Source organism: Monopterus albus, unplaced genomic scaffold (genome assembly GCF_001952655.1).
Source record: "Monopterus albus unplaced genomic scaffold, M_albus_1.0 scaffold353.1, whole genome shotgun sequence".
Taxonomy (NCBI): Eukaryota; Metazoa; Chordata; class Actinopteri; order Synbranchiformes; family Synbranchidae; genus Monopterus; species Monopterus albus.
In genome coordinates, this window is record NW_018128233.1 from 294,875 (window position 1) to 309,650 (window position 14,776).

Genomic DNA, 14,776 nt, shown 5'->3' on the forward strand with positions numbered 1-14,776 from the left:
ACTGATCCCAACTTTGCTGCAACACCAAATCAGAAAAAGATACCTGAATCACACTGAATCACTTGGTGTCCTCGGTCCCAAATGTCATAAGTGTTGTGAAAAGGAACGGCAGCATCACACCGTGATAAAAGCTTTACTGTCCCAACTGTATTTGGAATGTGTTGCAGGCATCAGAACTGAATGAGTGTTTAGTTTGAAAAAAGAAAAAAAATTGATGAGGTATCATCAAATAAAGTGCTGCTGTATTGTTTTCGATGTGATACAGGAACAGGTGATTTACACATCACTGTTTTAATTTTGATTTTACATAATGTACCAGCTTTTTCTGATTTGGGGTTGCATCTTAGTGTAAAAGGTTATAAAAAATATTTGCAGGGTGCTATTTTTTTTGTAACCGTCTTCATTAGTTCTCAGGGAAACTGGGAATTTTGCCATAATCACAGACAACTTTGACCCCAGGCAGTGCTACAGAAGCACAGCAACCTCTTGACATGCCCCCAGGCAGTAGTCAGATATGGAGACTGAAGTGAAAAAGTCCAACTCCACCTGAACCACACATGCCTTCCTTGAAAGAAATTCTGTTTGTCAGTCAGCAAGAGACAGAGATTCTTCAGTCCAGTTTCAGGTCAGTGCCTGCACTCAATGCAGCTCGTTCCCAATCAAGAGCAGTATCCCTTCATTTGAACACAAACGTGTACAGCTTTGTTGAGAAACACCCAAATGTGAAGCAAGAGAAAATGGTTTGACCTCTCGTGGGCTGAAAACCAGAAGCCAACCTGTTTGAGTCCATGCACTGAAGAAGACAAACAAACCAACTGAAAAGGCAACATCTGATCCATTTATTTACCACATCTTCAATACATATGTACAAGAGTTAAAAAAAAAAAAACTTACTTCAGAGCTGAGAGAATATGTTATAAAGAAAAACTGTCAAGCAATTACACATGACGGCTCCAGGGGGGCATGAAAATACTGCACCAGAACAATGAACAGAATATTTCTAACAGGTCCGTGAGGGACTATTTTCCTTATTCAACCACCATTGTCATGTTCTTATTCTGTTTACCTCTTTAACAACTGTTGTCAATATATAAACAAATGAACAGCAAATGTTTCATCAGCATGAGATCTGCATAGTGCAGATACAAACCCAAAAAGAAAAGGCAGTGAAGTCTTTAAGTCCATGTGTAGTGGAGGGAATTTTTAGGCTGGTTCAAAAACATGTACACAAGTGTCCCTCAGGTCATTTGTCTTCTGTTGAATCTTTTCACATACAGAGGACACATGTCTTCATGTCAGTCACCGTTTGAACGACTCACTCTCAGAAACAAAGCTCACTGCTTTGCTTTCTTTAAGATGGTGCCTACTGCAGAGATGACAGTGGTCTTGGTGCCGCTCGCAGTGGTTGTCACCGAGACGACAGCAGGCAGGGTGGCGGTGGTAGTGATGAGGGTGGGCTGGGCCACGGTCACAGGGATCGCAGAGTCCCACTTGCTTTTCCTCTTCTGGGCCTCTGCTGAGGAGAAGAACCAGAGGGCGAATAAGTGAGGTGAGCACAGGACACAAATCACAACCAGCACTGTGAATAGGCCGGACATTACTTCACCCAGTCCAGGTTTTGACCACTATTCATAATGATTTTAGCTGTTCTTCTAGGGTTGGGTCTCCATCTTGTCTGGCTTGTGCATATTTAGGAGCATGCACCACGTGTTTTAAGTAGTGACCATCATGTGCTCACGGTTAGCTCACTGTCAGTGTGATGGTGTTCAGTTACGTAAACATCACAGGGTTTGGCCCGGTAATGTTACTTTTACAGGAAAGTGCCTCTTATCTAAACACCAACCTGACATGTAAGGCTACCATGTCTGAAAGGATCTGAAGCTGTGCGGTGCTAGATGTTTACCAGTGGCTGTGGTGGTGCTGGTGTTGCTGGTGGTGGACGATGCTGTGCTGGAGGGGTTGGTGCCTTTCTTAGTCCCCGTAACAAACTCAATCTGTCAAACACACACAATATTAGACCGTTTATATAAATCCGTATCTGATCTGTAACCCCTGCTGCTGGTCACTGAGAAGCTCCACTGAAGTATCTGGGCTGTTACGTGCCTTGCTCAAGGCCACGGTAACAGTATATACTGAGTGAGGGGGGAGGAATTTACTCGCTGCCTTTGTCTTGTTGCCGTCTCACATCAAAATCTTACTCCTCTTATGTCAGCTTTACTGTGGCCTGCATACCATTCACAGCACAGAATAATAGTGCAGCTCCTGTAGGGTACATGTTGGTTCAAGTCAAGTTTCCAACTAAGCTGCAGCTGCTGGGATGATACTGCTGCTGCTGACAGCAGCATGTAGCACTGGATTCTATCCACGTGTGCATGCTTCTAGGAGACGCCTATCACCTGTCAGTCCCCCACTGACACACTATTTAACTCTGAATAACTACTCCAGGAGAAAATAGCAAAGGCCACGAAAGCAAATCAGACACTCTTGTCCTAGAGATGTTTATACTTACAGGAAAACCCAGTGCAAATGGGCATGGCTCAGCACTGGGCTGGGCCTGAGCTGCTATTACAAGAGCTGAACTTGGCAACTTCATTTCTGCATGTTTGATGGAGGACATGAAGTAGAAATTAAGTGCAGCTGGTGGAGACTTGCCCTTGACGAAGGTGCAGAAGAGAACTGACAGAAAAATAATCCCCTCTTCTTTGTGCCAATTCTCACCTTGGTCCGCTCCTTTTTGGCTTTCTCCAGTTTGTCCATCTCCACTTTCTGGGTTTTGGCTGCAAGAATATAACTGTGTGTGAGTGCAGGGATGTAATCACACAGAACTGTGGAGAATAAATGGACGGACTTACATAGAGCTTCATAGTACGAGTCTTCTGACCAGCCGTGAGGATCAAACATATCTTTTGGGTAGTTCGTTCCCAACTCATCTATACCACAGAACTGAATGAGCTTCTCATAAATACTGCAAGAAAACCAAAGAAAGGCTTAATAAGACATTGTGTTGTTCGGTTGTGGGTCTGGGCAGAGAAAATGAATATGCTCCACAAGCACCTACACCAATAGGTTTATCTGTTATCACATGTAAATTACAGTTGGTGTGTGTTTGTAGCTATGGGTGCATGAGGTGCATACCTGGGGTTTCGAAATTCTTTCTTTTTCTGGATGTGGCTGTTCGTGTCAAAATCTCCATGGAGCTTCCTCTCATACAGCTTGTGGATCTTCTCCTGTTATAAAACAAACAAATTGCTGAAGGATGTGGACATATGGGAGGTCACCTCTCAGTGTGGGACCTCAGCTTCCTCCACACTCTGTATTTGGCAAGACACACAGTCAGTGTGTCATAAACTTCAGAGGGTATTCAGAAGCCTGAACATCCTGCACAGTCTGTGGTGGAGATCCCATTTTGAATTGATAAAATTGTTCTTTTGCTCATCAATCAATACCTCATAAGTGAAAACAGGTTTGCAAACATTTCCAAAACCATGTTTTCCACTCTGTCATCAAAGGTTTATAAGTGTAGACTGCTGGGTAAAACTGGCTATTTCAGTCAATCAAAATTAAATTTACAACATAATAAGGGGTGCAAAGTGGACCGATTACTTGGTGAGGCCACTCTATGAGACTAACTCTTCTCAAGCTAGGGTCAGTGTGAATGGAGCTATTGTATATATACTGTAGTTTCTGATACCTCGGAGAAATATTTGACAACCAGGTTCAGCTAAGCCACCGGGAGCTGGCAATAGTAGCCAAAGCATCCAGAGTGATAAATGAGAGCTAACATGGAAAAATGGAAAAAGGCAACGCTACTGTAAATGTTTGGCTTTTTAGCTGATTAAAGGCAATTAATTGATTGATCAGTTAAAACGGTACACCACTTACTTCACACATTAAAGCCAGTTTAAATGTCAAGTGGATACATAGCTGAAGCAAAAAGGAGTAAGGTCTCTTTAAACACTTTTGATCTTACTTTGCTGGAGTGAAGGAGTTCAATCAAGCATGAAAAAATAACCCTGACATTGTCTTTAATCAGAAAGACCGTTACAAACGGGGCAGGAATAGTTTGAAAAACAAACTGTCTACCAGCCAGGGCAAGTTTAATGAAACACGAGTTGCATTATGGGAAATGTAGGATCCTGGAGCCATATGAGCGTCTAAAATAACTGGAGGGCCCCGATAATCAGTGTTGACCAATAGCAGGAAACAAGGTGAGCAGAGGTCTCCCATGTCAGTGCCAAACGTTTGGCTGCCCTAATCATCCACCTGTACCTCCTTCCTATGGGGTTTTGGTGTGTTGATATGTAGTCACACTACTTCCACAACAAAATAATACGGTTGTTTCTCTGTGGACAAATTAGAGTTTCAGCTCCAGTCTCGAGCACATGGATTCTGGCAGTCAGTGTTCTTAACTCAAGCTCTGGGCATGATTACAAAAGGCACCTGGAAAGTGTTCACAAAATGGATACATTCAGTGATGCTGAAACAATCAGGAAAAAAAGCCAACTTACTGTAAAAACATTTGCAAAATCCAATTACACTGAATTCTACATGTTGATGTGCTCCTGCCCCTCTGTGTCCTGAGGGCAGGGATATCCACGCTGTTCAGGTGAATCATTAGTAGATAATCATCTGCCCAGTGGGGCAGCTGCTAAGCTGCTCACTCACTAAGTCAGCTGTGTGTCCTGACCTGCCTCAGCGCCTCACAGAACAAATATTACTGCAGTTAACCACACCAAATCAACTCAGCAAAGCAGAAAGAGAGCAGTGCTGGTGATGCAAAAGTGACAGAAGAAGACACTGCGTGCTGGTTTAATTACAGGGGTGAGTCTCAGAATGTATGTAGCTGCCAGAATTTATTTCTAAGCCCAGAGGGGAGTGAGGAAAACTTCTAGATTATCCACTTGGCGCATGGAATTGGACAAGTAGTCTCTGACTGAGGAAGCGTTCACCCATTAAAACTTTCAACTTTAACTCTTGATCTTCAAACTCTAAACTTTGTGGATCTGCCAAAGGGGCAAGTGCAGACTGTCAGTTTATGAAAGCAATATCCCCCTTTAGGAGCCAATGAGCCTTCCTATTTTAGAAAAATCCATTTATGACTTTGACTAAAAGACACAACACAGAAAACCGGGACTATTCTGTCGAGCTTTCAGAAAACCCACAACCCCACCAACATCCACACACCCTCTTCCTCTAGTCTGATTAACAGACGTGACTGTGACTTTGGTGGTGATCTAAAAACTGCCTGCGGGAGGCAATGATAGTGTGCTACAAGACAAGGTGTGCAGTGAAAGGTATGCGGTTAAACAATCCAGTAACACTGGAGGTGCGTCTACCTGCAGTTGGCTCGAGCAGCGTCCGGGGGGCTCAGGGGGGATCCTGATCTGGTCAGGTGACATGTTCCTCACCTTCTCTGAGAATAGAGCTGGCCAGAAGACAGAAACATCAACATTAGCCAGTGTATCTTTTCAACTCCTTTCCCTCTCTGCAAGTCTATACAAGCCAAATGAGGACTTAAGAAATTGGTATTGTACTGAACAAGGACAACGAAATCTGTATTAGTGTTTGAAGTAACAGATGGCAAACCAGTAGGAAGGTGGGATGTGAATGTGTGCTGGAGAACTAACGAAACAAAGGTTGAGTGAGTGCTAAGCAAACATCTTTGGTGAATCTGTTCATCACAGTCCCGAGTGGATGCCAGTGAGTTTTACTGGGCAGTCTGGTATGAGGAGTGCATGTCCTGGGCCGAGAGAGGCTGTTGTTGGGGCTTGTAAGGAGAAGGGAGTCTCCCCTTCCCTCCCTTTGGACCCATCCCTTGTTGCGCTCTCCCTGCCAGACTTGTTTCTCTCTGCTTTCTCTGACTGCAGGCCAGGCATTCTTCACTGTCACTTTGTATCCCAGACACACGGTCTTTACTGTCATTCACGCTCTGGTAAGTGCTGCAAGCTGCGTGATGTTTACATGTGCAAGTGCAGACGCTTCTGCCTGCTGACTTTCTGTGCAGAGCATCGACATGTAAAAACCTGACTGGACACAGGAAGATTATTTTCAGAAGTGCTGTCTTGGTCTTGCTAAAGAGAAAAATTCCACAGTCCCACATTCTGAAACCTCTTTATGTCAACTACTTTCACTTTAAGCTATGATTTCCAATATTTCTCTATTTCAGTAAAGCCCTGGGTAACAAACATCTATACTATAGTATGTCTGATACTGGGTTTTAGACAGATCCACTAAGGGTATATCATCCAACAGTTTGTTTGTTGTTGTTGGTTTTTTTACACAAAAAAGGATTGCGGCCACAATATGCACAGAGTGTGACGTGTACAGCTAACAAATAAACTTGTATAATAAAAATTAAAATAAACCAGTGTTTCAGGTGGACTCAGGCAGAGGCGCTCTGTTCTGCTTTCCAAGAATACAGTATATAGCATGCACCTGCAGATCACTTTTTTTATTCTGGCTTCAACATATATGTGGATATTATACCAAACATGTGTGACATTTCTGTACTGTAATGTCTGGTCACACGGACGCTTACTGACAGACCTACAATGAGTGCATCTCAGATATCATGTTGGCTCAGCTGATTTATCAAATGTATCTGACAGAAACATGTCTGAAACATACTGAAGGTTGCCATCAAACAATCTGCTCATACTCAGACAGCTCCTGTGCTGGATGTTGCCATTATCCTTGGTCTGCTGATCACGTGGGAACACAGATTCACATGTGTGCATATGGACTTGCCAGCCTTATGTCCTTCACGTCAGGAAGGTTCAGTGCGCCAGAGTGGATATGCTCGTGGTTGACCTCCCCCACCAGGGCAAAGGAGGGACAGGGCATTGCCTTTGCTGGCTAAACACACAAGTAACACTAAGCATGTATGAATGTAGGCTCCCACGTTTCTGGTGGAGAAAAAACTGAGCAGGTACACAGTTACACAATGATAAATGTCTCCATGCATTTAACTACTTTGTACACTCCGTACCTGAACACAGACAAAAACTGTAGCTGCAAACAGTAAAAAAGCCTGACAAGACAAGCCCAGTGAGTCACATGCATTAGGTGGTAGCGCTTCATTTCACACACACATGTGCCGCTGTCACAGACAATTACACATTGTAGCTGGAAGAGGGGTTTAAGCACCGTGGATACTAATCCGCTGAAGACAAGAGGAGATTTGCTTGATAATTGTGCAACCTTGCTAAACAAGCCAAAACACCAAATTTAAACACCAAAATAAACTGTAGCCTCCACAGTGGCAGTGAATGAACCACAGACTGTGTAATAAATATCCCTGTTTCTAATTCTGATCGGTAACTGCCAAATATTCTTATACAACAGCTGTGCTACCAGGAAGAATACAGGGACAGAGAAAAGATTATATTCAGCTTCAAAATTACCATCTGTCTCCACTGAAAACAGCCAGAAAGTCACAATCTGTGCCCTGAGGGTCTTTTTCAGACAGAAGCACAATGCGGTTCCCTTTAGTGAACAGACAAAGAGCTGTCTTCAGCCTTTTGCCAGACGCACTGACATTTACTGACAGACAAGACGGAGGAGCCGAGCTCTGCTGCAGGAATGTCAAGTGTCCAGGCCCGGTCAGCCGCTGCAGTCAGTGTTGTGCAAGTTCACACTTCACAAGAAATGGCTCAAAGTTCAGTTCACACACATCAAAATGAACTAGCTCATGTTCATGGTTTACAAGTTTGAATTTTATTTCACGGACCCAAAACTAAACTAGTTACTGTTCATTTTTTCTTTTTAAATGAGCTGCTCTGAGCTGTGGGAACATTTTGGCAGTCGAACCTGCTCCTACCCATCCATCACTCACCCCTAGTAGCTGCGCTGCCTGAATGGCCCCATGCACTGGCCATGATTTCCAAAAAAAGTTGCTGTAAGCAGCATTGTTTATAGTGCACCACACACACTCTGTGTGCACATTAGCTATATGTAAATATCACTTCATTGTTATTCCTGGATGTTCTTTGTCAATCAATCTCTTAAAAAAAAAATGCCAGTGAACTGAGTGTCTATGCTGATCTCCCTCCACTTATGGTTCGGCCGTCTGCTGCAGCTTCAGGGTGCGTTTGTTTTTCAAGTCTCGTGTAGCACAAGTGGGTGGTGAGTCACTCTGTGTTAACAGGATACAACGGTGCTGATGTGGAGGGTGTGATTCTAACAGAAATCAAAACAGGCAATCCTAGAATCTGGAGCAAAACTTAGAGAGAGACGGTGTCATTTTAGCACATTGCTATTACACTTATTGTCTGTATTGAATGAAGCCTTTGCTGCTCAGTTCATCACCCTGCTCGGTAACAAAATGCAAGTTCATGTTAGTTGCAAAGTGAATCGTTTAGTTCATCGTTCACACATAAATGAGCATGTTCAATGAATGGCACACTTTTAGTGTACTGACTACTGATGGTGGCTGTTCGGAAAACTAAAAATTGCTCAAGTACATTTCCTTTGCGATTTCTTTTTGAGGCTGTTAGTGGAAGAGTGGAAGTGATAATGACCGAGGGTGCAAATCTGTGGGAGTTGACTAATCTACAGCTGTCTCTCCCATGGAGCATGTTGGACGGAGTGGAAAGGGAGGCTTCTTAGTTTAGTACACTTTCAGAACACAGCGGCAACATGCGAGGATGCAAACAGACACGAGAATATTATTTTCATTCAACTCAACAACCAGTCGGATCAATAAATCATCTCCAACTTAGATTCAGTAAGACACCCCTTTCACAGTAAAATTATTTCACATGAAGGAATCATATTATTTAAATGATTAGAATCAGTTCTCTGCTCTCATTGCAACACATTATATTATTTTGCAGTTAAATGATAAATGAATATCAGTGCAGCACTGCATAGTCAGAGTTAACGTCTGCATCCAGCTACAGGCCTGTATGAACAAACAGCACAGAGGGAACTACTAGTGCCAACAGCTGGTACAGAAAACCACTCCTTATATCACTCATATCCGCTCTGATCTCGCTCACTCACTCACACACACACACACACACACACACACACACACACAGGTTCAGATCAGTCATTACTCACCAACCACTGCAGTCACCTGTATTCAACCTTCATAACCCATCTGTTAGTCAGACGGCGGACAAAGCGGCTTTTACCACTCACCTGGGTATAGTTAATGATTCATACATTTACTGCACCCACACCCAGATGACACAATCAGGAGTAAAAGCCTGATTCTTACACTGTATCCTACTTTATATTTGTATTAGTATACATGCTGATACATCCAGAAACGGGTGTTATTCTGTATGGTTCTTTATCAAACCAATCATATCCCAAGCCCACAGGTCACAATTTCACGCTGCAGTACATTAGTTCCATTTCTTTTAAAAAGGCATTTAAAAAAAGGCTCAGTCATCTCTTAAAACAGCTGGGCTCTGTAGGTTTTATAAAATGTTACTATAACAAGTGTAATTTATTACAAACCTTTTTAAGAATACACAGTTTCTACAGAGTTCATCAAGTTAAATTTAAGACTTAGTGCTATAACAATGGGAATTTAATACCTGTTCCATGATCATGTTGTGTATGAAAGTATGATGGAAAATACAACAGGGACATGGCCTAAAATGATTTATTAATATACTTTCCAGCTGTATATAACAATAATTCCTTTCCATAAATATATAACAAATCTAGACCTGAATAAACAGCAGAAAATGGATGGATGGATGGATGGATGAACTACTAACAAAAAAAGTGAAGTTCATTTAAATTTCTTGCCATCAACATTTACCCATTATTTGAGAATAACTACCAGTAGTGAGTGTTTGTGACAGGTCTGATATATAATGCCTAGGATGCAAAAACATCTTCAAATCAACACAAGAATATACTTATTTGCATTTTATATATTATACTTAAGTGTTTTTGACACCATCTAAGGGCTTTTTTAATGCATGACTTATCAAGACCTGCAGACACAGTACCTATAAGAAGTATTCACTCCCTGTTTTACCCTTTTGCTGATTTTATAAATCTATCATGGACAATAAAATGTGGCTTTTTGGACGAAAAAAAAAAATACAGAAAAAAACTCCTTTAATGTCAAAGTAAAAACAGGTTTCTACAAAGTAATGTCAATTAAATAAAAATGTAATGGGAAATAAGTGATTACATAAATATTAACCCACTTTAAAATGACTGACCTAATTCAACAGAGGTCCAACCAACTAGTGCTAGTAGTCTCACAGTTAGAGAAACGGGGATCACCAGAGTGCAGTGAATGTGTCTCAAGTGATTGTAGTATAAAGAACCCTGTGTCTGGAAGGTCCAATCAGTGGTTAATCAGTATTCCTAGCTACCATTACACCATGAAAACAAAAGAATTATCCAAGCAGCTCAGAGAAAAGGTTATTGAAAAGTATAAGTCAGGGGATGGATACAGAAACATTTCTAAGGCACTGAACATCCCCCAGAGTTCAGTTAAATCGATCATCAAGAAATGGAAGGAATATGGCACATGTCTAAATCTGACTAGATCAGGCCGTCCTCACAAACTGAGTGACCATGCAAGAAGACTAGTGAGAGAGGCCACAAGACACCTATGACCACTCTGAAGGAGTTACAAGCTTCAGCAGCTGAGATAGGAGAGACTCTGTGTACAACAACTGCTGCCCGGGTTCTTCACCAGTCAAAGCTTCTTGCTTCTTGGCAGCCAGCCCTGGAAGGCTTGTAAAGGTAGAGGGTAAAATGAACATGGCAAAATATAGAAAAATCCTGGAGGACAAACTTATTCAGTCTGCAAGGGAACTACGGCTTGGGAGAGGATTTATTTTCCAGCAAGACAATGACCTGAAGCATACAGCAAAAGCTACACAGAAATGGTTTAAAGACAACAAGGTGAGTGTTCTGGAGTGGCCAAGTCAAAGCCCAGACCCCAACCCAAGAGAAAATTTGTGGCTGGACTTGAAAAGGGCTGTGCAACCTGGCAGAGCCTGAGCAGGTTTGCAAAGAAGAATGGAGTAAAACTGTAGCGTCCAGATGTGCAGGCCTGATTGAGACCTATCCACACAGACTCAGTGCTGTGATTGCAGCTGAAGGCGCGTCTACTAAATACTGACTTGAAGGAGGTGAATATTTATGCAATCGCTTATTTCACATTACATATATTTATTGAATTGACATTACTTTGTAGAAACCTGTTTTCACTTTGACATTAGAGTTTTTGTGATTTTTTTTGTTTGTTAAAAAAGGCAAATTACATTGACCATGACCGATTTATAAAATCAATAAAAGGGTAAAACATCCAAGGGGGTGAATACTTTTTAGAGGCACTGTAATTTGTAATCCATACTTTGTACTCTACTGAGAGCTCGACAGTGCATGTGTGTTTATAATACTCACCAACTAACTCATTGGGGTCCTTTCTTTCTGCTTCTGGGATCTATAAAAAAAAAAGAAAAGAAGATGGCAGAGAGGGAAAGAAGAGAGAAACAGGATATTTTAGTCTCTTTAAGAATCTAATTACCAATCCCTGGTGGAGGGAAACAGACCCACCAACAGTGGTAGATATTACTGAACCATGTTCCACTGTGTTACGTACAGTGGATTACAGTTGGACTAGGTAACGTGAAATCTTAAAACAATCAGAGCCAGTTTGGGTGAAAACATTTGAAGCTGGAGACCAAATCTCATTCCATTTGTACCCGAAATCTATAAATCACAGATGTTAATGCAACAGACTGCACAGAACAGAAGCAGACAGGGGAACAGTTTCAAAGAAGTCAGTAAAGTCAGAACAGTAAATCTTGGCTGTTTTCAGCAAATGCCTTGGCTCGACAGGAGGAGGAGTCTTACAGAGCCTCTGAAATATGCTGCTTGTTGTGCCAGCACTGTGGGCATAACACAGGTTCAGCGTAGAACAGTGCTGTTATTATCAGCCATCATGTGGTCACCTAGCAACTGCACAACCACATTAGAAGAGGAGCGAGGACAGAAAGGCATGGTGGGAAAAAAATCCCCAAAACTAGAAAATTAAAAAAATTGGCATCTGCTTTTTGAGACAGTCAGTGAATACTCATCACTTCACTGACTCCCAGTGCAAAGTTTCTTCTCCATTTGGCCACCCTTCACAGAGAGGTCAGAGGTCACAGTGAGGCAAATACCTGCAGCACAGGAGCAGCATCTCCAAGGACTTTCTGAATATAAAATGTACATTTAGCCATCTACTTTGAGCTGTCTTTACCAAAACATGCTGAGATTATTTAAACCAAAACCTAAACTGCTGATTTGCAGCTGAATGTGGTTGATTGCGATGACACCAAATACATTGGGAAACAGAAAAGTAACATTTAAATGTTCCTCTGAATTACTTATCATTTCAGGCTCAACATAAACAATAAACAAAAATAACAGTCACATGGGGTCCATCCAAAGAGATCATTTTCTTAGTGTTTCCTTTGTGTCTGTTCTTTTTTGAGACTGTGAACAACATACGCTCACCAGCCACTTTATTAGATACACCTGTGCAATTGTATGCAATTCTATACAACACATCCTCCTTAACATCTGTGTTTATGAAGCTCAACATGTTTCAGTTTTTGTTGAAATTGTGAAATGTATAAACTTAATTATATGTGTATTATTGAGGTCAGAGTTAAAGGTGGTGTTGTACTGTACTACATTATATTCAGAAGTGTTCCTACTATTCTGAGCTGATATCATGGCCCTTTTGACCCATTTCTGTATTTGAAAAATATCTGTGACATTTTGGAAAAAAAAAGAGGACCTAGGAATCTAGTCCAGTTTTTTCAGTTTACTATGACCTGGATGACTGAGAATCTGCACAGACTCTGTGATATTTAATTCACCCAAAGTCATTTAGATTCCTCTAAATCCATCTCTAAAGGTAATCCAGATTCCTTCCTGTCTTCTAGCAGGCTGTTCCGGAAGTCATAACATAACATAAACATATATTATTTGCGGGTAGTGGGTGGGCTTATCTGCATGTATCAGATTTCACAGTTAGGTGTGACGTCACAAATGGCACAACTTCAACATCACTACTCTTAAGGCGAGAGATTAAAAATAACAACATGCAGATCACCCTATTCCATCTCAAAGCTCATTTTTTGTTTTTCCATCATACCTCTGATGACCGAAGTATCGGTTTTCCCCATTTTTTAGAGTAAAAACACTGGTCATGCTCAAGGCTAACGGGCTACAGCCATGCTAGCAGAACTATCAAGCTGTACTAGGGTGCAATGAGGCTTTCTGTTAAATGTTAACCTCAGCATGCCAACATGTTCATAAAAACAATGTTAACCTGCTGCTGTTTCTATTTGCATTATCTTTACTGTGTTCTTAATTCTTAATTTAGCATTTTAGCATGCTACAATGTGCTCATTAGCCCAAAACACAAAGTACAGCTGAGGAAATGTCATCACTTTTGTACATATGTTGTCATACATAGGAAAAAAGGGAAATCTGACTAGATAATGTTTCTAGAGCAAAAAGTAAGGGATCACCAAAGTTACTGAACAACACCCTCTAGAGTATCTGTAGCAGATTTTACAATGGTCAATGCAATATTCATCTGGATAGCTCACTCAAAACCTAAAATATAAACCTTCTGGTGATGTTACATGAAATGACAGAGCATCACTAAAGTCCTTAGAATGCATCAGGAAACCAGGAATGGCTGTAAAAAATTACAAAAAGTCTGAATACAGTTTCAAAGGCTAAAACATTAGCAGGGTAAATGTTTGGCAATTTGCAAACAGAAACTCTGTTGCTCAGCTTGAATGGAAACCTCTCAACTCAGTACATTTCCCTCCAACCCAGCTATAACAGATGTCAAAGTAATTGTGCCATGACCTCCTTGTCTATAATTAGCCACAACTGTATCAAAACATCAAGAAGCACATGCCATTCACAACTAACCAATATGATAACTTCAAGAACTAACAATGGGACCACAGAGTGAGAGCTCAAACAAACATTCATTAGCCTCAACTAATAAATCTAAATCTGCAGCAGGACGTGAACACAAAGCTCAGTCTTCTGTTGCTTCAGCTTAGAATACAAACAGACAGGTGACAAATCAAAGGAAAAACCAACATGAAGTGTCTCAGTAAGGTGCTGGGCCATCACATGCCACCAGAACAGCTTCAGTGCTCCTTGGCATTGACTCTCCAAGTCTCTGGACTCTAGTGGAGAGATGAACACCATTCTTCCAAAAGATATTTCATCATGTGTTGTTTAGATGATGCTGGTGGAGACGCTGTTTAACATGTCGCTCCAAAATCTCCCATCGGTGTTCACCTGGGTTGAGGTCTGGTGTCTGTGAAGGCCACGGCATAGGATTCACATCATTTTCATACTCATCAAACCATTCAGTGACCCCTCGTGCCCTGTGGATGGGGGCATTGTCCTCATTTATTTAGGTTTATCAATCATCTTCAGATGTGTCATTCTGTTCAGCCTCATGGCTGAATAGAAACCCTGTGCACATAGTAATTATTTAATTTTACCCTATAAGTAACACTGTTTCCATAAATGTTCTTTCTATTCCATGGAAATAATGCTCCTCGTGTCGATACATGCATTATTACCCAGTGTTAAAATGACCATTAGTTCTTTACACTGGCAGCACTGTTATCCCCTCTTTATGTCATAGCATACTAAAAAGGCCAAACAACAGCTTATCAGATTATGAAAGCAAAGTCTCAGTCAAAGCAGATCTTTTCTGACTTGCACTGTCCTGTTTGTTAGGCTTGTGACTCACTTTCAC

At 41.5% G+C, this 14,776-nt stretch overlaps 1 protein-coding gene across 1 annotated transcript in view; it reads right to left on the bottom strand.

Moving 5' to 3' along the window:
- Window positions 1–816: 816 nt before the first annotated feature.
- The window catches only part of sap30bp (SAP30 binding protein), a 17,323-nt gene continuing 3,363 nt past the window's right edge, over window positions 817–14,776 (bottom strand). Inside the window, exons 4-10 of the mRNA XM_020625375.1 lie at window positions 11,389–11,428; window positions 5,337–5,425; window positions 3,136–3,227; window positions 2,853–2,965; window positions 2,719–2,777; window positions 1,904–1,994; window positions 817–1,516 (exon numbers count right to left, since the gene is read on the bottom strand). Of these exons, the coding sequence (XP_020481031.1) occupies window positions 1,335–1,516; window positions 1,904–1,994; window positions 2,719–2,777; window positions 2,853–2,965; window positions 3,136–3,227; window positions 5,337–5,425; window positions 11,389–11,428 (666 nt within the window). The 3' untranslated portion in view covers window positions 817–1,334. The remainder of the gene's footprint in view (window positions 1,517–1,903; window positions 1,995–2,718; window positions 2,778–2,852; window positions 2,966–3,135; window positions 3,228–5,336; window positions 5,426–11,388; window positions 11,429–14,776) is intronic.